Source organism: Urocampus carinirostris, chromosome 1 (assembly GCF_059441175.1).
Source record: "Urocampus carinirostris isolate Australia breed hairy pipefish chromosome 1, RoL_Ucar_1.0, whole genome shotgun sequence".
NCBI classification, from domain to species: Eukaryota; Metazoa; Chordata; class Actinopteri; order Syngnathiformes; family Syngnathidae; genus Urocampus; species Urocampus carinirostris.
Window position 1 is genome coordinate 29,631,599 of NC_142349.1, and position 27,047 is coordinate 29,658,645.

A 27,047-nucleotide genomic window follows, 5' to 3' on the forward strand; every position below is an offset into this window, starting at 1 on the left:
TATCGATGACGTAAGGGTCGTCTAATTAACTGTTCTTCTTTACCCAACGGAACGGAGAAAATTTCTCATTTGTCTCGTGGTGCCCATGAACCATCAATTCAGCCATTCGTTATCCTCAGTAGGGTCGCAGAGGTGCTGGAGCTCATCCCATCCGTCTTCGGGCTGTGGGAAGGGGACACCCTGAACTGGTTGCAAGCCACGTGCTCATTCACACCTAGGGACAAATTGGACCGGCCAACGAACCTGATATGCATGTTTTTGGAATGTGGGAGAAAAACTCACGCAAGCATGGGGAGAACATGCAAACTCCATACAGGAAGGCTGGTAGCTGGATTTGATCCCATGACCTTAGAACGGTGCCGCTGACGCGCTAACCACTCAGCTGCCGTGCCGCCTGCCCATAAACCTGTTCTGAAAATAGGTCATCAATGCTGGGTCATTGTGATATTCATTGGTGTAACCAGACTGTTTTGGGGGTGCTGAAGCACCCCCAAATTCAACCCCAAAATAAAGTATTTTTAAATCTCTCTTTACAGGATGGCTCAAAATAAGATGAAAGAGGCTAGATAATCATTCAAACATTGACTGATGATTATATTTTGACCTCTTTTGTTTGGCATGCCGTAGTTTGCTCATCCCTGATCTTGGACTTAGTCTACTTAACTCTACCTCTAATTATTAACCTGGTAATAACACTGTAATAACAAAATTAATATCAAACTGGGTGCCCTTTGCCCTAATTAGTCACAAAAAGTAGCTCTCAGCTTGAAAAAGGTTGGAGACCCCTGCTGTACAGCATATGTGTCAACCGCAGCCCATTTTTCGGCTTATTAATAATTGTGATTCCTTTTTTTTCCTCATAAACCTTACAAATATAACGTGGCACCTATTTTACTCACAGCAAGGGGTCAACTACCTGTTACCTAGAAGTTCCCTGTAGCATCACATCTCCATGGCCCGGATTTTCCTTTCCAGCTTTGCTGTCAGTGTCCATGTCTCGCAAGCTTAGAGGAAGATGGAAGTAACCAGCACTTGCATGTGTCTGATCTTTGATTTCACTGCTCTGTTTTTGTCCCTCCAGATGCGTTTAAATCTGGCCATTCAAGCTGTAGTTTGAGCTAATCTGGCCATAATGTCTGATTATGAACCCACTTCTGAGATGATAGCTCCAAGATATTTAAATTTGGTTACAGGTTCTAGCTGTCTGTGGTTGATGGTGATGTTTGTGGTGATACCTTGAAGCATTGACGGAGTGACGAATCCGAAAGATCGGGAGGTTTTCTGAAGGGTCGGCTCGTGTTAAGGTCGTGTTTGTGCTGGCTGGATGAGAAAAATAATTTTCAAACGTATCTGTCACTTCCACTATGTAACTTTACCTGTGCATTCATTCTCTAGTCAGCAGGAACCAATTCAGCGCAACAGATGAGGTGACTTTTACAATCTGGAGGGATTCCCCCCTCCCAGTTCTTTAGTTGGTTTGGCCCACCACTCTTTTTTTTTTTGTAGTGGTAAAATTAACAGAGAAAAGTGCAAAGTATTTGAGTCAGGTACAATGGAAGGCAGAAAGGTGCTAGTTGGAGCCAAAAATCGAGGGAAAGAAAAAATAAATGCGTTAAAATTCAGATTATTTTTGTTGCTTTTATCTGTATAATAAAAAACATTATGTAACATTATTCACAAAATTAATGTCGGGACACAAATAAAGCTAATAAGAAATAAAGACAACAATGAAAAAAGAAACAAAAGAAAAAAAGGCAAAAAGAGAGCAAACAAAGAAACTACAACGTAATAAAGGAAGAAATTAGAAGTAAAAGGCTAGAATAATCAAAACAATACAAGGAAAATGAGGAAAAAGAAAGAAATAGCAGGAAAAAAATAAGAAAACCTGTAAAAAAAAAAGAAAAAAACTTGGGCAAAAGAAACAAAAGACTAAAAAAGAAAAGGAAAAAGAAATGAAAATGAAGAAAAAGCGCTTCTCTCATAATAAGGGGGCTGTAAGGATTACATTTTTGGACTTCTCCAGTGCCTTCAATACCATACAGCCTCTGCTACTGAGTAGGAGACTGACATAGATGGGAGTTAGCTCACACCTCGCAGAATGGATTACGGACTACCTGACAGGCAGACCCCAGTATGTGAAACAGGGGGGCTGTACATCGGACACTGTGGTTAGCAGCACCGGATCTCCGCGGGGGACCGTGCTCTCTCCGTTCCTATTCACTCTGTATACATCGGACTTTCAGTACAACTCTGAGTCCTGCCATGTGCAAAAGTTTGCCGACGACACTGCGATCGTGGGATGTATCAGAAACGGGCAGGAGGAGGAGTACAGGAAATTGATTCAGGACTTTGTCCGATGGAGCGACGCAAACCACCTGCACCTAAACACCACCAAGACCAGAGAGATGGTGGTGGACTTCAGGAGAACCAGAACTCACCCGGTTCCTGTAACCATCAAGGGAGAATGTGTAGAATTTGTCCAGACCTACAAATACCTGGGTGTGCAGCTGGACAACAAACTGGACTGGACTGCCAACACAGAAGCTCTATGTAGGAAAGGGCAAAGCCGACTTTACTTCCTCAGAAGGCTGGCCTCCTTCAACATCTGGAAAAAGCTCCTGAAAATATTCTATGAGACAGTAGTGGCAAGCGCCCTCTTCTATGCGGCAGCGTGTTGGGGAGGCAGCGTCAAGAAGAAGGATGCCTCTTGTCTCAATAAACTGGCTAGGAAAGCGAGCTCTGTTGTGGGCAAAGAGCTGGACAGCCTAACAACAGTAGCTGAGAGACGAGCACTGAAAAAGCTGAGGTCAATCATGGACAATCCATCGCATCCACTACACAGCATTATCTCCAGACAGAAGAGCAGTTTCAGCGACAGACTGCCGTCACTGTCTTGTACTACGGACAGACTGAAGAGATCTTTTCTTCCACATGCCATGAGGCTCTTTAACTCCACCCGGCAGAGTAAAGGCCCACATTAAACCTATTACCGAATCTTACTGCAATATGTATTCTGTGTAGCACTATTTAGTTACTCTATATAACACGCTACAGTGGGTAAAAGCACATTGGGTATTTGTATATTGTATTCTCTTGCTTTATTATTGTATTGTTTCACAGCACAGGGATGCTGCTGGAAATGTATCTGTCTGTCTATCTATCTATCTATCTATCTATCTATCTATCTATCTATCTATCTATCTATCTATCTATCTATCTATCTATCTATCTATCTATCTATCTATCTATCTATCTATCTATCTATCTATCTATCTATCTATCTATCTATCTATCTATCTATCATAACCTGCCCACAGATGCCTACCACGTCTTGGGCTGGCATATAAGTTCCTGTTGATCCTTACCTGTACTAAGGTTGCATGAGAGCAGACCTTCCCGGCTTTAAAATGTGTGAAAACTAGGCTAAGAAGCTCACTGTCTTCATGCTGCTGTACAGTAAAAAGGAAGTTCTCATGTCTATAGACATTGTCAATAACGAAGCTGAAGGGACCAGTGCTTTGCTACGAAGGATTTGAATGTTTTAAGTAGCCGACTTAAAACTTGATAAGAGTTTAGTGTAAAGCCTGACAATCTGTCGGGAAGGCAAATGCAATTTTGATTATAAATTACTTATACCATACATAGGTAAATACGTTCATCGATATCAGAATCTTTATATCATTCCCTTTGAATTAAAAAGGTCAAGTCAAGTCAAGTCATTTTTATTTGTATAGCCCTAAATCACGAAGAGTCTCAAAGGGCTTCACAGATTGTTACACTATATTACACAAACTATTTTCAACCGACAAGAGGAGTAGGTTATTCGTATGCAATGGAGTAGAAGTGAGTTTTAAGTTTAGATTTAAACATTTCCACTGAGGTTGCAGATCGAATCTCAGGGGGAAGAGCATTCCACAGCACCGGTGCCCGGATGGAGAACGCTCTCGAACCAGCCGAAGACTTCTTTGCTCTCGGGATCATCAGAAGACCAGCACTCTCAGATCGTAGGCTTCGGACCGGGACATAGTGGCAGATCAGATCTGAAAGATAAGAGGGAGCAAGTCCATGTATGATTTTGTACAATACTAAGAGAACTTTGAAGTCACATCGTTGGCTAACTGGGAGCCAATGCAGGTTAGCCATAATCGGTGTTATGTGATCGTACTTTTTTGTCCTAGTTAAAAGCCTCGCTGCGGCATTTTGTACTAGCTGAAGAGACTTGATTCTGGACTTCGGGAGACCGGAGAGTAGTGCATTGCAGTAATCGAGACGGGAGGTAACAAATGCATGAATTATTGTTTCCGCATCAGACTGAGACAGTATTGAACGGATTTTAGCAATGTTGCGAAGATGGAAGAAGGCAGTTCTAGTAATTTGCTTTACATGCATCTCAAAGGATAGATCAGGGTCAAATATCTGTTGGGGAGGTGATGCGGGGGTTGTGGAAGACGATCTACAGATTCAACGTAGCTGACTGATCCCTAAAGACTCCGCGGTTCAATTATTGTGGATTCACTCGAATGCGTATTTGGGACTATGAACCACTTGTAACAGCTTTAAACAAGTTTTGGCTAGGTTAAGCCGTTTTTAGCGTAAAGAAATAAAAGCTGCATCAGAAACTCTGTATGTAATTGAAAGGTGACACACATTTAGAGTTTGTAACAATTGTTAGGATAGGAACGGGGGTTTACAGCTGCTTAATAAAAAAAAAATCAACATTATCTACTCTTTATGAGCAAAAAGTGAGGAAACACTGAATGTGAGATGCTTTTCCATTGTGCTGAATGACAGACAAAGGTCTGTTGTCTGTTTGAATCTTTAAAAGTGCTGTGCCCAACCTTTTGTCCTCACTGTAATGTTGTGGAAATAAACACCCAAAAAAAGTCAACACGCCTGGAGGGCCAAAGGACAATTACATGAACGTTTGCTGAAATGTCTCCATTAACTAGCCCGGATGAAGGATTTACATTGGTTTTCATTTGAAGCTTTGCCTCGAAAGGAAAAATGTGCTGCTATCACATAGTCTTTTGTGGCCCTCAGCACTTCCCTTTCATGCCAGGCTTACCCTAGGTTCATTGACAGCATCGGGATGAGCCGACTTCATCGTGGCAACAGGAAAGTGGATGCAGACTGTGTGACCAGTTCTAAAATCAGAAAAGGCAGGGAAACAAGATGGCGGGCTTAACAGCTATGAAATACGAAGAGTCATTAAAGATTGCGCCATGAGAAGAATAGGAGAAAAAAAAAAAACCTTTGTGCCATTTCTGGGTCTCAACAAGTCGGCACAGGCCCCAGTGCTTCCTCGCATTCCAGAGACAGTTCAAAGTTTGGCTGTGGTGGCTCAGTGAACTTCTGAATGCAGAAGAAACTGCAGGTCTGAGAAACAAACAATGTCAATTGAAAGAAGAAAATATCGAAAGGTATTTTTTAACTTGACGATGAGTTTGATCAAGCACTTTGCCACATGTTACAAAATCAAATTGGGGTTCTGAAGAGGTTGGTACCCAAAAGTATGTAGTTGTCTTCACTAGGAGGATGTTGGAACTTCAACCTGTACAATCCTGTACAATTATAGTCTGCTCCCTCAAATCTGACGTACCCAAATATCATTCTTCTGTATGTTGAAACAATGCACGCTAGAGTGAGTGCCCCAAATTCAATGTGGAGGCATATATGCCTCAGACTTACACTTCTGGAATTTGCAGGATTTTGTCAACTCTGGCCCAGTAGGTGTGATGTGAGTGTGTTCATTTTTTGTCTCCAGTAAATGCACCATGGTTGCACTTGCCAGTGTACCCTGGATATGAAAAGTATAATATTAAGGATGGAAAAAATAGTCACCCTAATTCATAATGTTTCCCTTTAACTGTTGGAAAATAAATGAATATGATCAAAGAAAGAAAGATGAATAAAATAGGGGCATTACAATAAAGAGAAAGAGAGAGGAATAGAAAGAGAGAAAATAGAAATAGAATAGAAAAGAGAAAGTAAAAAACAGAGATGAAGAAAAAGGGGAAAGAAACAGCGAAAGAGACAGACGGATATAGAGACAGAAAAAAAAGATAGAAAAAGAGACAGGTGTAAGAGGGATTAAGAGAGGAAAAGAAAAACAAAAAAAGAGAAGGGGGGAAAGTAGGAAGGGAGAGGAAGAGAAAGGGGAAAGAGAAAGATAGGGAAATAAGACATTAAGAAAGAAAAAATAAATAGAAAAGAGGGAAAACAGAGAAATTGAGGAAAAAGAAAAATAGAGAGGGAGAGAGATAAAGAGACAAATAGGAAGAGAGGTAGAAGAAAGGGAAAGAGGGGGAAGAGAGAGAGGAAAGGAAAGGGAGAAGCAAAAATGGATAAATGCAGACAGAAAGACAGACAAACAGAACGAGAAAGGAGAAAGAAATTGAAAGAGATTGGGGTAAAAGAAAGAGAGAAAAACAGCGAAACACAAAAAAGAGTGTGCCAGAAATTCAGCTACAGTTGCTATGGGAGTGGCACCTGGCCTTCAGGTGGACATATTTAAAACGGCATCTCGTTTTTCGTTTGGGGTTCTATCACTGTTTTCTCTCTCTTTCTCTCTCTCTCTCTCTCTCTCTCTCTCTCTCTCTCTCTCTCTCTCTCTCTCTTTCTCTCTCCCACTCTCTGTCAAAGCAACTCCTGGTTACAGTATGCGGTTCACTGCTTCTCTCTAGTGGCTGAAGTGTAAGAATGACTGGTCCGCAGTGTGCTAGTCATCCACAGGCTGAACTTAATAAAATAGAAAATTAAGCTCAGTTAAATACATAATTAAGATATAACAATCACTGGAGCTTTCTGGAAATGAATCCATGAAAATATATTTATGGCAGGTTGACAAAAAAAGGTGAAGTCTCGCGTACGTGTCCCGTTTGTACACTCAAGATGGCCGCTAGTTTGTCCCTTCCTGTAGGCTGTGACGTCATATGAAGCGTCAGTCGCACGTAAAGTTGTGTTGACAGCGGATACCGCATTTGTCGCCCAAGAGCCGCAGTCGGTAGCGTATGTGCCAAATGGAGTAGCCTCAAAGCGCTCGTTTAAATAGCGCATTGGAATCAATTCGGACGCACTACACGAACGTCCCAACGCCGAAGCAATGGCGGAAGACCAGTCCACACAGCAGTGGTCAATCGACAAAGACGACTACGTTCTCAACGAGGTGATCGGTGAGTAAGCTAGCTTGCTAACCATTGCCTGCTACTCTTCGCCGTTTCATCAACGCGATGCTAAATGCGACTAGCCAAGTAGCGGTGCGTGAAACGCAAGGCCAGTTAGGACACGTTGTGTGAATGCGCTAAGGTGATTGAAAACGCCTCAGGCAAGCTTGCGAAATGACCAGCAGAACTTTTGAAGAGATGGTTTCAAAAAAGCGTCCAGAAAATCGCATCGAAACTAACGTAGAAGAGCTTCTTCACGTAGCCTAGTGTATGTGTTCTCTTTAGTGGGTGGGACGGTGGCTTGGGCACTGTTGGAGAGGCTGCACTCATACACAAATGAAGTTCCCATATATGTATCCTTTAATATGAATGGTCATATGATAAAGCTTTGACCATCACTTGTTCTTAATTAAGGTCAGACGTTTCTCTCAAATAGGAAAAGCCGGTGCCCGAAAGTCCTTGCCATTTTGACTCATTTTTGGAAAGGATTACAAAAATTACAGAAAATGTAGTTATAGCTGTAAAGTCACAGAGTATATATAAAGAAAGCTTGAGCCTTCATCTTTTATTATAAACAATGTTTCAAGCTTTTACCATTTTTTAGTAACCATTTGTTGAGCATTGCCAAGTTCCTTGAAAATACTATTTCCTAGAAAACTTCTGAAAGGTTGCATTTCTAACTTTTACTTTTTTTGCTTTTTATTTTGTATTTGTGATACCTCCAATATCTAAACAATGCTTTCCATTATCATAGAGGCACCATTCTTGCAAAATGAAAGTGCATTGGAAGAACTCTGAACATATGCACGAACGATACATGAACTTTGAAAGAAGATTTTGGCGTCTGATGCTTCAGGTGACATGATCACACGATTTCGGTCACCAAGGCGACCAGGCACAAAACGTCAACCCTCTCTGCCCCGAGGATGATGATGGGACTCTGTCATCTTTTTCAGAAAGAAAAAAATCTGTTACGTATTTATTCATATCTTCACTTCTCTCCCACACTGCTTACCTACTCGCTAGTGTTGGCAAAATGATGCCCCATAAAGTAGTGAAGCCATGGAGAGAAATGCTTCACACACACGTAGCAGTGTTCTCGTTAGCCCGCGTCTGTGCGTCTTAGACGCATCATTTTTGCTGGGGACGCATAATGTCAAATCAACGTGCGTCACCGGGACGCAACTTTTTTGACACAAAATTGTCATTATTCCCCAATTACTTTTTTTATTAACAAAGATTTACCACACTCCAAACTTTTCGTCAGGCAGATCCGCCATTGTTGTTTTGGTCTCGCGCTGATCTCGGCAAACGAGATCTCGTTGCTTCGAGATTACGTCATTGTTGTGGCGGTTGTCGAGTGAAAGAGAAGTATGCCTCTGAAAAAACATTTTGTATTAGGTGCAAATAAAAAAAGAAATTGGTAATTTATTCAGTGTCAGTAATAACCCAAAACATACGGAAATAATTCCGGCATGAAAAAACGGCGGAGAAATTCTTCAGAAGATCGCGCAGGCAAGGAAAACACGTGTGTTGAAGCGAACGATTCGACGAAAGAAAATAAACAAAAGAATACTCCTAGCAAGAAAAGGACTTTTCTGCCAAAATGGACTAAATTATATTCCTGGTTACGCTATGAGGAGGATGATAATGGAGGCTACATGTTCTGTGATGCGTGCACCCAGCAGCACAACAACACGAGCTTATGAAGGTGCATCTTACCAAACAATTGGACCTTGAGAAGGCATTACAACTTTAAACCACAAAGAATATATGAACTGAAAAATCTGAAGTGATTAAAACTGCATGAATATATAGACTAATATTTCAGCAATATTATTTTGTATAATGTACAATATTTTTGTGAACTGAAAAATCTGAAGTGATAACTGCTTTGTATAACAATTTAAGTGTGATGATTAAAACTGAATGAAAATATAGATTTGTATTATATATTTGTCGCAGATTTACATTTTCAATCTCGCAAACACTAAATTTTGGGGACCCATAGATCTCTGTCGGGATTCATAGATTTTCGAGCATGCGAGTCCCCGCGACCCATCACTTTTCAGAGGTAAAATGAACACTGATGTAGGGGCTTAAAGATAAATGATTTCCTCAAATATGGCATCAAAATGCCGGAAACGTACAGTGGGACCTCGCTACTTCGCGCTTCGATGTTCGCAGGTTCAGAGCTTCGCGGCCTGTAAGTTAAAAAAATAAATAAATTATAATAATATCAATTAAAAAAAATTACAATGAAAATTATTACATTAAAATTAGAAATTACATTATTTTACAAAATTTGAAAACAAAATATTCAATTAGAATTAGTCATTGCATCATTTTAAAAAAAATTAAAACACAAAGAAATGCACTAATACGCTAAGCGTCACGGCCATAAACGCAAGCTCATTGGCCAGCACTCGCTGAATACTCGACTCCCCATTGGCCCATTCACTACAGTAGATCATGCTTACCTCGTATACAGTACAGTACTGTACTCTTCTCGCCATAGCTCGCAGTTAGTTAGCCTTTTTCTCGCCGTGAATTTTTAAGGTTGAAAGTTTTTTTGAAGCCCTTCGTGATGCCTCCCAAACGCACTTTAACCCTTGGTGCATCTAGTGAACCGAAGAAAAAGCGAAAGATGTTAACGATTAAAGAAAAAGTGAGTTTATTGGACTAGTTGAAAGCAGGAAATAGCTACGCGAGCGTAGCCCGACAATATGGCCCGAATGAATCCACGGTACGGTACATAAAGAAGGAAGAGAAGAACATCCGCAAAACTGCTGCAATATCTTTCACGAAAACCTCCGAAGAACTGTGCCGCACACGTGCTAACCACTGCCCTGCTGTGCTGACACACACACACACACACACACACAAACACACATTTATATTATATATTATATTATATTCTTTTTTAATTTACAGAGTGTATTAACATTCATTTTTCTGCATTTGTGCTTGTGCAACAAGTGAAAATGTGACATAAGGAGGGAAAGCAAGGGAACTTATTGATTTGTATTTAATTTGTTCGATGTCAAATGTATTTTTCTCCAGTTTTTGGATTCGGGTGAAGTTCAGGGCAGTCTATAGTGTTTCTTTGCTGTTTTTCCTTTGCTCTGCACTCAATGTCAGCGAATATTTTCTGAATCAGTCACTTGGTACACCTGCTTCGTGGGGCTTCAAACTCGCGGTTAATGAACCACTCATCTAAATAAATCATAACCTGCTAAAGGTATTCGACCCGAGAAGAACATATCTACTACTCGCCATATGGGATCGCCTACAAACTTCATTCCCTGGATACAGGAAGAAACGCTAGAAAGTGGGGGGCCTCCCTCAATTTGTGGACAAAAACATGATCAAAGCCACTCCTGCCGTTATACTTACTGATGACCTGCATCAAACCCTTTTATTATGTTTTTTTTTTTAACAAGCTTTGGGCACTCGGGCAATGCTTCTGAAAACCTGTTTATAGATTATGTCACTGAATGCATTAACTATGCACGGTAGTAAGATCAAAGTTTTACTTTTTTAAAGCTAATTACATTAAGCATTTTAGTAAGAATATGGCTTTTTTAAATATCTTTTTAGACCCATTCATGGCATTGTTTGAACCAGAAAGGGCGTTTTGTGTGCCCAAATTTGCAAAAACTGAGTCATGGGTGTTCATCTACATGGATTTTGCAGAAAATTTGGAAAATGAGCCCCCAGAGGGGCAGTCCATAGTGAGATGGCATGGTAAATTCAAAACTGATGGTTCCGAATGCCCATGTAAAAAAATGCCCTTCAACTCGACAATTTGGAACTGCTCTCCAGCTGAATGATCACAATCTCATGTCCTGGCCACCCAGAACTCCCATCATGCGATTTCTTTTTACGGGGATTTGTGAAAGGATTGGTCTATGTGCTCCCTATTCCAAGAGACGTGGATGAGTTGAAGGCACGAATAACAAAAGCTGTTGCAACGATTGACTATGCAATGCAGTATGGCAAGAATCTTACTATCTGCTTGATGTTTGTCGTGTGACCAATGGTGCTCACAGTTAACATAATTTAACTTCCCATGTAAAAATTGTGATTGCAAGCTTTCTGGATTTACCGGATGTAATTTCTTGTATCCTTAATCGTTTCTGAAATATTAAATGTCAAAATGTGTCCAAGACTTTTGGAACGGCCTGTTGTTTTAGGTGTCGTCCTTTTATACTAGAATCACAAGACCATACCGAAATTGAAACCTATGCCGATATTATTCAGCTGTTTATCATCGCATGGATTGAAACTATTAAAAATGCCTCGTATTACCTCGCAATGTGGAGTGTTTTACTCGGTCAAATTATTATATTTTTTAATTGTATTAATTGAATGTAGCTAATGACTGTATGATGCATGTCTTTTCATGGAGACTTTGGCTTCAAACATTTTTATGTTTTTCTCAGGCAGTGGAGCCACTGCAGTGGTCCAGGCAGCCACCTGCAAGCCCAGAAAGGAGAAGGTGGCCATTAAACGCATCAACCTTGAAAAATGTCAAACGAGTATGGATGAACTCCTGGTAAGACTATGTAGTGGTCCGTGAGACAACATTGTTTTAGTTCAACGTTTTTGTGTGGTTTATTGAATCTTTCGTTGCCTTCGTATACATTTCAGGGGATGTTGTAATGTTTGTGTGTGCAGCTCTTAAAAACATTTGTGATTAAGGGCCCGGTCACACAGCCGTTTGCGGCTGAATCACGGCCAGGAATTTCTGCCTGTGAGGCGGACGCTATTGGACGCTTTGAGGTCGCCATACAGACGAGATACAGCAGTGCTTAACACGCGGTCTGCGCGAAAAAGTTTTGCGCTGCTCAATACTTTAGAGCACGGGTACACAGCCTTTCACGGGCGTATCGAGGCTGAATCACGGCCAGAAGTTTCTGGCCGTGAAGCAGACGCTGTTGGGCGCTGTTGGACGCATTGAGACCGCCATATAGACGAGATACAGCAGTGCTTTACTCGCGGTCGGAAATTCACACGCGGTTGGCCGCGCGAAAAAGTTTTGAGCTGCTCAAAACTTTGAGCACGTGTTAACCGCCGGCGGCACACGAGGTAATGACGCGGAAATGACACGGAACGACGTGCTCTGGCCGCGGCCAGGGCGTGGTTACACATGGGTAGGACGGGAAATTTCAGCGGGTAATCGTGGGTGGAGCATGGTAATAGCATGTTCTGCGCCTGTATCGCTGTGTTATTACGTGAAATTAGCGTGTTACGCATGTGACGGTCAAACGCCTTTCTCCGCGTATATACAGCGCGATTTGCCGAGCACACGTCAGTTGTGCTCGAGACGTCAAGGGGTGGACATGGATCCCCGTCACCGTAGTGACCTCGTCTTAATCCATTTTTATTTCTTGACATTTTTTTTCATTTCATAACAAGATAATAAAATCAGAAAATGACGCGATGAGGAAGCGGAACAGTCGCCGGCGTCTGTTTTGCGGGCATACCACCGATGAACAACGGGTTGGCCAATTTTGCACATTTTTCAGACAACTTGTTGTTGACACTAACAACATAATTTATTATCAATCATGTTTATATGCCCTATTTCTTATTCTGAACATGTTGAGAAACAGGGGTCCAATACAAGCATTTCACAAAATTTTCTTAAACTTGATCCAAACAATTATATAAATATGTTGAGCTACAATTTACAGAGATTTTAACCATAACCCTGGGCAGTTTTCCTAGAATGTGTTACCTGACTCATTGTTTTTGTCTCTCATAATTGTAAAGGCTACAATTTATGCAAATGGTACAACCTTCTACTAGTGGCTGACTCCCTATTGGTGTATGAGAGTGTGTGTTAGTGTGTGTGTGAATGGGCAAGTGTGAAGCACATTGTAAAGCACTTTGGGAGGTCTTCATTGACTTGAAAAGCACTATATAAATGCAGACCACTTGCTATTTTAAGGCGGTAATGGCCTGAAAATTAATCTTTTACAAAATTGTTTTTGTGTAACAATGAACAAATAGTACTGTTTAAATTAATGTCAAATGAAAACAAATTATACTCGGTGCCCAACAATGCTCCGTACATTAATTTAAATAATTTAACTAATTGAACACGTCTTTCTTTATAAGCTAAATTTTAACTGAATATCAATTACACGGTTGTTGGTGGTGGTTAGTAAGATTATGTATATAGTTATCCTCGGTTGATTGAGATTGGTTTCTTATTTCTGTGATGACACGTTAAACAAGATTTACAAGGCATCCCCTCTGCTTCAGACTCCTCTAAGTGGACAAGCAACTTGTTTGATTATGAACGAAATTAACCAGGGTTGGGAAATTATTCAAATTCTTGACTTAAAGAGAAACACTACTTTTTTAACCAACAATGAAAACAAAAGTTCTGTGATCTATTAAGCGATCCTTAATGTAGAAAAAGAGACACAGCCTCAAAAATTCTCTTTCGTTTGCTGTTGGGACATCGAAGAGGGATAGAAAACCCGGGTGTGTTTGGAAAAATGCTCTGACAGCCGTCCACCAATCAGCGAATGGGTCTAGTGGGAGAGCCAAACCAGGCACTGGCGCACTGTGTCACCTGTTGGAGCACACCTGCACTTTTTTTCTCTCTCGGTGCATTCAGAACAACCATACAGCATATTTGAGCCACACTCGTTTTCCAAACGCCAGAGCGAATTAGTAAAGGATTTTGAGGTACTCCTCACAGGCAATTTCTGACCATTGGAATGAAGTAATTGTTCATTTCTCAACTGTTTTTCAGGGTTTGTACGGGTGCCTGAAATCCTTTCCAATGCTTGAATTTTAATGCTGTGTTTTCAAGGATTGAAATGTGCTTAAATTTTGGGTGAATTGTTTATAAATGCTTGAAATTATTGCGATGTTTCTCAAGTAGTCAGCTTGAAAATGACACCGAGACTGCTCTCTGGTGGCCTTGTTCTGAAAGTCCTTAAAAAGTGCTTTATTTTGGCCATGAAAAAGGTGTACAAACCCTGGCCGTCGTATGATGTAACATTTTCTGAAAAAAGGAAAACAACTTATGCGCTTGGTCTTTTGATTTTTTTAGTCATCCACATGTGTGAACTGTGCTGACTTTGACCCTCTGAACTCACAATGGGCGTGTCATATCTGCTTATATCTGCAGTGGGTTGATTGTCGTGAATTTGTTATTTATAGCCAATTGCATATCATTTAATTGCACTTAGAGAGAGACGATCACAAACTTGAATGTTGAGACTGAGAAGAATGATGATTTTTTTGTTTTGTTTATTACGACATCGTCATGCCCTTGCTCAAAATGTCTGGAATAAATAATAGACATACCAGACATGCCAAAGTGAATTAGTAGAGGATGTTGAGGTACTCCTCACAGGCAATTTCTTATGTGAAGCCATGGCTTCACATGTACCAAAATGTGCAATCGTTAAATTTGATCTCTGAGCCATATGTAATCTTGATAAAAGCCATAGGTTCGCTGACAAAGACCATGCATTAAATGAAGAAAAATAAGTAATGTCTCGTTTAAAATAATTCCGACACGCCTGCTCTGGTGGTTTTGATTTGCAATTGCATTCCTTCTTCCGTTTTGACTAACGGCAGCTGGTATTATTTTGTATAGCGGTGTCATGTGAAGCGTCATCGCCTCTTATGTGTCGCGCCCAAGACGACAAGGGAAAAGACGAAGATGCCGGGTCCTGGAGAAATTAGAAAATTGGCTTTGAAAGTGCTCGAATTTGGCCTTAAAACACAGGTGTCAAACAGGCGGCCCGTGGGCCAGATCAGGCCCACTAGGGGATTGAATCCGTCCCGCGAGACAACACTCAAAGAAGCACAAGAGAAAAACAAGCTGCAGGTTGAAATATGTCAACTTGTAGTTGCCAAAGCCAGGTGCCTCTCACAGACACTGTACTTGTATTTATTTCTCTCTCTCTCTGTTTCTCTCTCTCCCACACCTTTTCTCCCTCTCTCTGTCTCTCTCTCTCTCCCACACCTTTTCTCCCACTCTGTCTCTTTCACTCTCTGTGTCTCTTTCTCTTCCTTTGTTGCTCTTTGTCTCTTTCTTTCTCTGTGTCTTTTTAACTTCTTTTGCCCTAACTTCATTTTTTCCTTTTCTCTCTTCCTACCCTTCGCGCTCTCTTTTCTCTTCTTCTGTCTTTCTATTTCTCTTTGGATTTCTTTCTTCCTCTCCCTTTCTTTCCCCCTCTCTCACGACTTCTCTTTTATCTCTCGTTTCTTACGCTCTCTCCCTCTCTCTCTTTGCCCTGCCCTCTCTCTTCTTTTCCCTCCTCTTTATCTTATTTCTCTATCTGTCTTTTTCTTACTATTTAATCTACTAATCTGGCTCCCGACAGAATGTTTGTTCTATCGTGTGGCCATTCTTGTGTCAAAAAAATGAATAATTATGTTTTTTTTTATAACAAAATAAACACATAACATCAAATTACTGTGGAAAAGGCCCAACATCTTAAAAGTATTTTTCCAGCCCTTTAAGATTTCTTATGATTAAGGTCTATACAAATAAACATGATTTGACTTGACTTTGTTATGCCCCCTTTTCGAATAAACATTCAATTATACGAATTTCGTTTTGTGACTTTTCAGAAAGAGATCCAAGCAATGAGCCAGTGCCACCATCCCAACATTGTGTCGTACTACACCTCCTTTGTGGTGAAAGATGAACTTTGGCTGGTCATGAAACTTCTCAGCGGTGGTGAGCTTTAAACACAACACAACCTTTTATCCACTGGTCAAACGTAGTCTTTCTTTTCTCTTTTAACGTACACTACTAGACTAGATTCTAAGATTGAAATATTAAACCAAAAAAAGGTCCAATTCTAACAGGCTCTGGATTTTAAAATTACTTTCTAAATGGGCATAGAGGACACATTACTCACTACCAAATAAGGGAAAGGACATTAGATTTTATTATTTTGCTCAACAGAAATCCTTTTTTTTAATAACTAACACATGTAAGTTTTCTTTTGTGTTAGACATGCTTTACTTAGTCTTATAACTTTTAAATCTCTCTAACCTTGTATGTTTTTGTTTTAAATACTTTTTTTAGCACAGGCTCAAGTATATGACACTTAATCCACCATATATTTAATTCAGGCTGGTAACCGTAACATTAGAAAAATAATGGTGTGCTTTTTTTTCCCCCCACATTTTGCCATTTTGGCATTTACATGAAATCACTTTTGATCAATTTTGGAGCGGACCTAGATAGAGGCATAAAAAGAAAAAAACAATTAAATTGATTTCTCCTTATAAAAGATATATTGTGTATTGAGCACCTCCTATTCATTAATAAGGTAAAATATTGATTTGAATAATAAGCAAAAATACCTGGACAATCATGTAAAAGTGCATTTTTAAAAAAAATACTCATAGGCTGAGAAATTTGTAGTTAATTTGCATAAGATGAGGCTCACCTAGAGGAGAGATGACGCGATTGTCTGGCATCTTGCTGCTGCAGGTATCTCCAAAAACCTTGTGAAAGGCTGGGCAAAAAAAAATAGAAGAAAAATGGGGAGATTTGATCCCTTTGAGTCTCCGTAGTTTGAATTTTTCCCAATTCTTTGTAGCACTTGTTTTCGGTTGGACTACACAATACAGCAACATCTAGTGGTAAAATATTACAGTGTCCCCTTAAAGAATTATTGAGTAATTTTGTGTGTCAGCATTATGATACACTTCTCCGCATTATTTTAGACTGGATTAAAGTCTTTCATTCCATACTATGTTGCCTAAAATGCAATGTAACATTAACTTGTTGTAACATGTGCGAACTGTTTTACCCTTTTGTGTTCTGTCGGCATATTTTGTGACAATTCAATTATCTATTGAGCTTTCTGTATCTCTTCACCCCTTAGGATCAGTCTTGGACATCATCAAACACATCATATCGCGTGGCGAGCACAAGTCCGGAGTTTTGGATGAGGCCTGCATTGCCACCATCTTAAAGGAAGTTTTGGAGGGGCTGGAATACCTTCACAAAAATGGACAAATTCATCGGTGAGAAACCATTGATAATAGATAATTGAGTTGTCACGGTCAAACAAAATAAATTATATTCCCGTTATATTCCCGCAACTTTACATCAGGAACTATGGTAATAACATAACCAAGTTAAGACCAAATTGAAAGAAATGTGTTAACAATTAATTGTGCAAAAGTTGCTAGAGCCTTCTTTTTGTGGCTGGGCCTGAACCACTAAGAACATGAATCATTAATACTTTATAATGAAGATCTAGAATTTAGAAGGCTTAAGTCACATTAGTATTCTGACTTTTGTCATGATCTGTAAAACTTAACGGTTACATGTTCGATGTGCTCTTGTTTAATTCTTATTATTTTCGATCAAATTTTGTATTTGTGCTATTTGCAGTGATCTAAAGGCTGGCAATATTCTTCTTGGAGACGATGGATCAGTTCAAATTGCTGGTATTGTTTACTTTTTTCTTCTCTTCAGGAAATTATTACTTTAGATGCAATGCTTTCCTGCTGTCTTGAGCCTCAACTTCTGCCGCATCTGTTTTATTTATTTTTATTTAGTCAGGGTTCCCTCAGATCCTTGAAGTTTTCAAAGGCATTCACGTCATGATTCTTTATAACAAGGCCTAAAATGGCATTAAAATTTTTTAATTCAATTTTCGAAAGTCTGTAAACAAATTATTAAGATTTATATCTGTTTGGATTAAAAAGATTTAGTATAAAAGTCATTTTTCATGCATAGTGATGAAAACGTATCATGAATGTAGCAGAAGAGTTCTTTGACATAAGTAGTTATCTTCCAGTTATCACTGAGGATCTATGAAGTGATGTAAACATCCTTATTATTTCTTGTTTTCTATGTCGAAAACATTGGAAAGTGCTGTTTTTTAGAAGGAAATTTTTCAATAGGACCAAAATGTGATTTAAAAATGAAAAAAAAAATTGTTGACGATTGACCCTAATTCATGTGGTGGTGTTACTTTACTGTCGTTTTTTTTTCCTGTCAACCTAAAATTAACTTCAAAAGGCAGGAAAAAGTATTTAAAAGTCTTGAATTTAACTTGTCTTAAGCTGTAGGAACCCTGTTATTGGATAGTATTTTTGACAGTCCTGCTTTAAAACTTAAATCTTTGATGCCCTTAAACCATGGAACAGTTTTTAGTTTATATGTTGCAGTACGGTAACAACACAAATACAACAAGCACGCTATAGAAAGTGTTGCTTTTGGCCTCTAATGCTCAGATCTTCCCACAAATAGAAAAAATCTGTGTTTAAAACAGACAATAGTCAGTGCAAGACGACAGCCTTATAAGGGACTTAAATACCAAATAGGGACTTAAATTAGTGGTATGAAAATAATTTAGCTCCTCTGATCCCCTTTTATAACTCTTTGGTCGTTCAGATCAGGATTTTTACTTAAATATATCATATAGCAGAAAGACAGTGATATTTGAGTAGTGAAATGAAACTCATAGCTTTAAGGAAAGTGTGCATAATTATTTAAACCAAAGTAGGCATAAATTGGCACCCTTGTTGTTTCATTCATTCGAATACTTTTGAGAACTGATAATTTGTCTGGTATGCTCATTGACCCTTGACCTACATGCATACACTAAGGGATCTGTCTTACTACTGTATTTATGTAGCCAAATGCAAATTGTTCTTGTTGCATCTACTCTGGGGAGTGACAACATGGGAGCCTTAAAGCTACTGCCAAATGGCCGGAAAACAATTATTGTTCAACATCATGGTTTAGGGCAGGGACCAGGAACTTTCTTAACCCAAAGAGGCATGTGTGTGAAAGTAGTGTTTTATTATTTGTATTTTTTTAGAGCCATACCAAATATTTTAAGACAATTCAGCAAAACTGCCAAACCCATTCTCCAGAAAAAAAAAAAAAATTCAGTGCATTTTATTTCTCTGTATGACTTTTATGATTTGATAATAATCATGAAATAATAATAATTTAGGAGCATGTGTCCCATTTCAACAAATATACCTCTTTAAACTCGTCCCCCTCCCACAGTTACTTAAGATCATTGAGGCTCGTTATGACCTTCTTTTTCCGTAACAAAGTGCAAGTAAAGTTGTTTTGTAGATATGTCACAAAAAGCTTCAAACAAAAAGTTTATGGATGCATTTCCCTTTAGCGCACTGGCCGCGTGTGGGGGAGAGAGGGGAGTGTGGTGTATTGCAGAGCTGCGCCCACCACTACCACTTATCCAATCAAATAGTTTTGTGTGCTTGGCAAGTGTTTGTCAGTAATTACAGTTTGTTGTGTAGGTTTTCATTATAAAGTTTCTCAACAGTGAACATACATTACTTAATGAGAATCCATGTAAAGGACAATTTAGAGATTTACAGCCAAAACTGGCTATATTGATGTGACACCTTGGTCGTCAACTGGTAAAGCTGTGCCCTTTATATACTGGAGTAGCTGCACCAATGCATGCAGCAAAATCAGAGCTTATTTTTATCAAGCCTTATGTACTCATTAAAAGCCATGTATGGCTCGCAAGTTATAGGTTCCCGACCCCTGGTTTACGGTAAGTAAACAAAAGGAGAGATTTCACCTGTCAGTTTCCCCGATGACAAACATAGTAAGGAAATGGAAGACAGGCACAGTTGTAGTAAAGGACCCGCATGGCAGGACAAGATTCATTTTCAGATAAGCTGAGACAAATCATCGTGAGAACAGAACAACTTAGAAAACAGGTTCAAAGACTCTAGCATGATCTTGCTGCAGATGCTGTCACTGTGCATCATTCTACTATTCAGTACACTTTGCACAAGTAGGTGCTGTATGGGAGTAAGGCGGCAGGAGCCTTTTCTGCACACACACACTACAGAGTCGCTTGAGGTAATCTAAAGCATATTCGTACAAGCCAGTTTAATTATGGAATAAGGTGCTGTTGGCTGATGAAACTAATATTGAGTTATTTGGACATAACGAGGGGTGTAATGCAGCATGCCGAGACTTTTGCTAACCACAGTAAATATTTTGTGGGGATTCCATCATGATGAGGGGCTGCATGACAAGTAGAGGTACTAGCAATCAAAGTGGAAGGTCGCATGGATTCTAGTCAGTATCAGCAGATAATTACAAACAATGTTCAAGAATCTGACATGTTGAAGTTGCGACGGTGCTGGATACTAAAACAAGAAGCCGACCCTAAACACTGCTCATATTCTACTAAGGCATTTATGCAGAAGAATAAGTATGACATTATGAAATGGCAATATCGGTCTCCAGACCTGAATATACTTGAAAATTTGGTGTTTTTCTAAAGCTTGAAGGCCATGCTTGGAATCATCAAACCTGACCTAACAGGAGATGTTTCGTAAAGAATGGTCAAAAGGGCCCTCATCCTGAATCCAGAGCCTCGTTTAAAGCTTGAGGATATGTTTAGAGGTTATTTTTGTAAAAGGAATCAACTAAATATAGATGTTATTTTTCCATTAGGGTGTTTAAGTACATGCAACCGCCTCCCTATTTAGTCATTTTTGCATATGTTTTTTTAATCCTATAAAAATAATTTTACCTCTCAAATATTACTGTTTTTGCTATTTGATGTTTTTTAATGAAATTGTCGATTCAAATAACCGGTGATTCATTAGGGAAAATCTGGAAAAGGATCAGGGGTGCCCAAACATTTTCAAATAACTGATTAATATTGTAACACAAATTCATAGTTCAAAACAAACTACAGGGTTTGTAGGGGCAGTTGAAATCATTGAAAATGTTTCAATTTTAATGAGTTTTTTTCAAGGATTTAAAAGTGCTTGGGTTTTTAGTGAAGTGCTTGTAAATGCTTGAGATTGTTGCCATCTTTAAAACAAGTCTGCCTGAAAAAAGGTCGACAATGCTCTCTTGTGGCTTCGCTTTGCCACTGCATTTCTTCTTCCCTTGTGATTAACATCAGCATTCATTAGTTTGTATGTCACTGTCCTATGAAGTGTCATTGCCCCCTATGGATCACACTCTATAGGACAGGTGCATGCTACACCTAAACAAGGCACTATGAAATTTGTATTAGTGGAACGATTATATATCAATTATGGACATTCATTAAGGGCCTTGCAAAAAATGAAGGGGGCGTGTCCCAGTGATGAATTGTAATGGGAAGAACTTCCTACAACTGAAAATGTGAGATACATATTTGTCATTTTACCAAACACCTATATAGGGAGATATTTATCTCAAAAAATGTTAACACACATATTGTTTAGATCCACAAATATATTTGCAATTTACTCATGATCTAATCAATGTCTTGATAAATGGACACACAAGATTAAATATCGCATATGTAAATCGCAGATCTGCTTGTGGCTCTGCAAAACACAAGATTCACACCGGAATTTTGCTTTTAATGGTACTGGAAAAATTGAAAAATTGGCTTTGAAAGTCCTTAAGTGCTTTAATTTGACCTTGGAAAAGGTTTATGAACCCTGAAACTACTTCTACTATTACTATAAACATGCAACAAACCCTCCCACATATTTTTGTTCTCCTCATTCTTTTGTCTTTTAGATTTTGGAGTGAGTGCCTTTCTAGCTGCAGGCGGGGATATGACCAGAAACAAGGTTCGGAAAACTTTTGTTGGGACGCCTTGCTGGATGGCCCCTGAGGTCATGGAACAGGTGGGATTCATCTCGAATGTAAAGCGTGTGATCATTTTTTCTTCTTGGTCTTTAAGTCTTGTGCTTTTTACAGGTTCGTGGATATGACTTTAAAGCTGACATTTGGAGTTTTGGGATCACTGCCATTGAGCTTGCCACAGGGGCTGCGCCATATCACAAATATCCACCAATGAAGGTAACTAAAAATGTTTTTTATTTTTTTTAGGTGTCTGTTTTGACAATTTTAACCATCATTGTGAATGATTAAATATAAATTTTTTTTTTAGAAATACTCGTAGGTCAGGAAATTTGAGGTATCGTATTTTCACGACTATAAAGCTCACCTTAAAGCCTTTATTTTTTTCAATAGCTGACCATGCGCCTTGTAATACTGTGCGCCTTATATATGGATCAATATTGAGTCGCTAGGTCACGCAACTAAGGCAAGCATCCGCCAACTAGATTTTCCCCCATTGTCGAAGTAGTGTGCGGTGTATGCTGGGATATATATACCAGCGTTTTGTTTCCTAATCAATGTTTCAATCATCATTTAAATCGGACACTATTGGCTTAAGTTATTTGGAGGTAAAGGAGGGGTGTCCTTTTTAGCATTTACAGGCTTGCATAGGCTAAAGTGGGGCAAAACAAAGCCTGCAATTGGCCCAAAAAGATGTGAATTACACGTTTGGTAGCACGACAGCCTGGAGAATTTTTTTTTTTCCACTGTAGTCAGTATTTGTAAGAAGGAATTATGGGGCTAAACCCACGGCCAGCGACAAGCAACGTCCATCGATGCAGATGCTTCTCGGCTGACTTTTTTCTTCGTCGACATTATTGGGGTCGCCATTTGTCACTGTTGGCTAGTTATTTAGAAGTGAAGGAGGAAGGTCCATTTTAGCATTTACAGGCTCGCATAGGCTAAAGCGGAGGAAAAACAAAGCCTGCAATTGGCCGAAAAAGATGAATGTGAATCACACGTTAGGTTCTCTACGTCATGGAGAAAACGTTTTTTTTTTTACTAGTCTGTATTTGTAAACAGTAATTATGGGGCTAAACAGACAGCTAGCAAAAGCAACGTCCATCAACCTTCTCAGCTTGTCAGCATTATTGCGTGTTTTGAAGTGTGTAAATATTTATATTCATTATATTTAGATACACGGTTGGATTCACAACAGTCACGGATGTAAGAGGACCATGGTTGCGTATCATTATTGAATGTGATGGCTGCAAGACTTTGGTCTACCCCGGCTTCATATTTTCCCAGTATCTTGTTTCAGACTGATCTTGATGTTTCTGTGATGAGTCAATTTTTAAATTCAATTCAATTCAAAGTGTTGATTGTCATATGCACAGTAATGAGTAAGCCCTGGATCACGAGCGACATCAAGTGCCTTCTGAACCAAAAGAAGAGGGCCTTTAGAGATGGCGATCAGCAGGAGCTAAAACGAGTACAGAGGGAGCTCAGAGTCCAGCTCTGGGAAGCGAAGGAGCAGTACAGGAGGAAGTTGAAGAAAAAGCTGCAGAACAACAGCATGAAGGAGGTGTGGGAAGGGATGAAGATCTTCACCGGCTGCAGCATCAAGCGGGGTGTGGCTGTGGAAGTATATGTGGGGAAAGTTAACCAGTTAAACAACTTTTTTAACAAGTTTGACCAACCCCACTCATTCTCACTCCAGAGTACTGCAGCTGTCCTTCCTCCTCTCGACACCAGCATGGAGGAGGACATCCCCCCACTCAAGAACACTGCAGCCCAGATGCGTGGAGAGCTCAGGAAGCTGCGAACCAGCAAGGCAGCTGGTCCAGATGGAGTATCCCCCCGACTGCTGAAGTCCTGTGCGTTGGAGCTGGGAGACCCTCTACAGCGCATCATCAACCTTAACCTGGAACAGGGGAGGGTCCCCCAGCTGTGGAAAACATCCTGCATCATCCCAGTCCCAAAATAATCAAGACCTGAGGAACTCAACGACTTCAGGCCTGTCGCCCTGACATCATGTGATGAAGACCATGGAGCGGTTGCTGCTATACCACCTGAGGCCACAGGTCCACCACGCCATCGACCCTCTGTAATTTGCCTACCAGGAGAAGGTGGGAGTGGAGGATGCTATTGTCTAGATGCTACACCGATCCCTCTCTCACCTGGACAGGGGCATGGGTGCTGTGAGGATTACATTTTTGGACTTCTCCAGTGCCTTCAACACCATACAGCCTCTGCTACTTAGTGGTAAACTGACAGAGATGGGAGTAAGCTCACACCTTGTGGCATGGATTACAGACTACCTGACAGGCAGACCCCAGTATGTGAAACAGGGGGGCTGTACATCGGACGCTGTGGTCAGCAGCACGGGATCGCCACAGGAGACCGTGCTCTCTCCGTTCCTATTCACCTTGTACACGTCGGACTTTCAGTACAACTCTGAGTCCTATCACATACAGAAGTTTGCTGATGACACTGCTATCGTGGGATGTATCAGAAGTGGGCAGGAGGAGCAGTACAGGAAATTGATTCAGGACTTTGTCCAATGGAGCGAAGCTAACTACCTGCACATGAACACCACTAAGACAAGGGAGATGGTAGTGGACTTCAGGAGAACCAGAACTCACTTGGTTCCTGTAACTATCAAAGGAGAATGTGTAGAATTTGTCCAGACCTACAAATACCTGGGTGTGCAGCTGGACAATAAACTGGGCTGGACTGCCAACACAGAAGCTCTGTGCAGGGAAGGACAAAGCCGACTACTTCCTCAGAAGGCTGGCATCCTTCAACATCTGCAAAAAGCTCCTGCAAATGTTCTGAGACTGTTGTGGCAAGCCCCCTCTTCTATGCGGCAGCGTGTTGTGGAGGCAGCGCTAAGAAGAAGTATGCCTCTCGTCTTAATAAACTGGTGAGGAAAGCTGGCTCTGTTGTGTGCACAAAGCTGGACAGCCTGATAACTGTAGCTGAGAGACGGGCACTGAAAAAGCTGCGGTCAATCATGGACAATTCATCACATCCACTACACAGCATCATCTCCAAACAGAAGAGCAGCTTCAGCGACAGAATGCTGTCACAGTCTTGTTCCACAGACAGACTGAGGAGATCATATCCTCCTCATGCCATGAGGCTCTTTAACTCCACCCGGGCGACTAAAAGCTCACATTAAATCCCACCCCCACATTTGCATATTACTCTATTTTTATTACAGTGTGTATTTTATGTAGCACTATTTAAATACTCATTATCAACCTGTTATATTGGGTATTTCTGTATTCTATTTATTTTATTTTATTATTATTTTATTTTTCAACACAAGGATACTGCTGGAAGTGTGAATTTCCTTACGGGGATGAATAAAGTATTTATCTATCTATATCTATCCATCTATCAATCTAAAGAACCACGTTTCCCTGCACAATGAAATTCTTACTTTGCTGTCTACACAGTGGCCAGCGAAAGAAAATAGAAATCAAGAAATGGTTGTCATTTCTTGAATCCCAAAAGTTTAACCTTCCTAATGAAATGTGGAATGACGTATTTGAGTGATTGGTGACATCATACACTAACAGATACAGTGTCCAAGACGCGTGAGACACGTATTTGCCTCTTTGCGAGCCGTCGGAACGTTAATGGGTTAATAAGTTTGACTGAACTATCTGACTTTTTTGGGGGGGACGCTCCCACTTTAGCGCCTTATAGTCCGGTGCGCCTTATGTATGGAAAACATAGGACAATAATCTATTTGGGGGAATGCGCCTTATAACCCGGTGCACCTTATAGTCGTGAAGATATTTTTTTAGTCAATATTATTTTTTGACCAGGGTCGCTAAATAATTCATAATGTCCATTTTTTAAACCTCTAAATATATAAAGGCACTGTATTTTTTATTTTCTCAAGGTGCATTCAAACCTTTTGTATGCTTATTTAAGATATTTGTTAACATATAGCCACTGCAGTACTAAAATATCACAATATAATTTATAGAAAATTACATTTAATTTTAGTAGGTCACAAACTGAAACTCATTCTTAATATACATCAAACTCCATAAATTGGCTTTAGAGATGACGTTTGATTATTTGTTGAGATTTTCTGTAATCTAGGGTCTTGGATGCTGCCTCATGAACTTAATGCCCTCTGGTACCAAGTGAACTTTAAATATTTGCATTTAGGAAGTTTCTTTTTTTGATTGTGAACGTGTTTTTTGGTGTGTGTGTGCAGGTGCTGATGCTGACTCTACAGAACGACCCACCTTGTCTAGAAACTGGTATAACAGACAAGGAGATGGTCAAGAAATACGGGAAATCCTTTAGGAAGATGATCACCCTGTGTTTACAGAAGGACCCTGAAAAAAGGTCTAATAATCTTTTTTTCCATCTATCTATTTACTGTAATCTTTCATTCTTTATATGCTCCTGTTTAGGCCAACAGCTGCTGAACTGCTTAAGCACAAATTCTTCACAAAAGCCAAGGCAAGCCTTTACTTTACAAAGACAGTTTTTTATATGCATTTTCTTTTACAAGTATGTGTCGTATTTGTTTTATATTTTCCACAGAATAATGACTACTTGCAAGAGAAGTTGCTACACAAAGGTCCATCAATAACAGACCGGTCAAAAAAGGTAATTCTTAAACTTCAAATAATAATAATAATAAATGTTGTGTAGCTATTTTGACATATTATGTTGATTTTTTTTTTCCTGTTTTGTTTTTAAACCTGAATGGCAAAGGTGAGACGTGTTCCGGGATCCAGCGGTCGCCTCCACAAGACCGAGGACGGTGGTTGGGAATGGAGTGATGACGAACTGGACGAAGAGAGTGAAGAAGGCAAAGCTGCAGTGGCAGCTTTGCGGGTAAGATATTTCACACTTTCTGATGATGTTCTCTCAAAGTTCTGTGACAGGTCGACCTTTAAGGCCCCCTGGGGAAACTGGATACATAATATTGTTGGCCATTGCTGTTATTTTTGCTGCGTCAACTCCAGAGATTTTTCGTGTCCATTTAAACAAGGGTCACTGCTACGTCTGATGTATTATGATTTGTACTTATATTTATTTGCTACGAGGTGCTTATCAGGTTATAAGGCGCACTCTTACTAAATACTGTTTTGTGATTTGTTTTTCATAAATAAGGCGCACCGGAATATAAAATGCATGGGATTGAAGTTACTGAAAATGACAGAATGTAATTGTGAAACACTGCCCTATTGGCCTGATAGTAAGGATTCAGTGCTCGAACCTCCGTTACCACTATTGTTATGGAATTGTGGTCTGCGATACATTTT

At 39.9% G+C, this 27,047-nt stretch overlaps 1 protein-coding gene across 1 annotated transcript in view; it reads left to right on the plus strand.

Annotated features, from left to right (window-relative positions):
• The first annotated feature begins 6,966 nt into the window (after positions 1 to 6,966).
• Positions 6,967 to 27,047, plus strand: part of LOC148374234 (serine/threonine-protein kinase OSR1-like) — a 35,582-nt gene continuing 15,501 nt past the window's right edge. Inside the window, exons 1-11 of the mRNA XM_088334058.1 lie at positions 6,967 to 7,172; positions 11,609 to 11,721; positions 15,774 to 15,882; positions 17,045 to 17,186; positions 17,560 to 17,615; positions 21,700 to 21,809; positions 21,883 to 21,984; positions 25,985 to 26,118; positions 26,187 to 26,235; positions 26,320 to 26,385; positions 26,494 to 26,616. Of these exons, the coding sequence (XP_088190184.1) occupies positions 7,103 to 7,172; positions 11,609 to 11,721; positions 15,774 to 15,882; positions 17,045 to 17,186; positions 17,560 to 17,615; positions 21,700 to 21,809; positions 21,883 to 21,984; positions 25,985 to 26,118; positions 26,187 to 26,235; positions 26,320 to 26,385; positions 26,494 to 26,616 (1,074 nt within the window). The 5' untranslated portion in view covers positions 6,967 to 7,102. The remainder of the gene's footprint in view (positions 7,173 to 11,608; positions 11,722 to 15,773; positions 15,883 to 17,044; positions 17,187 to 17,559; positions 17,616 to 21,699; positions 21,810 to 21,882; positions 21,985 to 25,984; positions 26,119 to 26,186; positions 26,236 to 26,319; positions 26,386 to 26,493; positions 26,617 to 27,047) is intronic.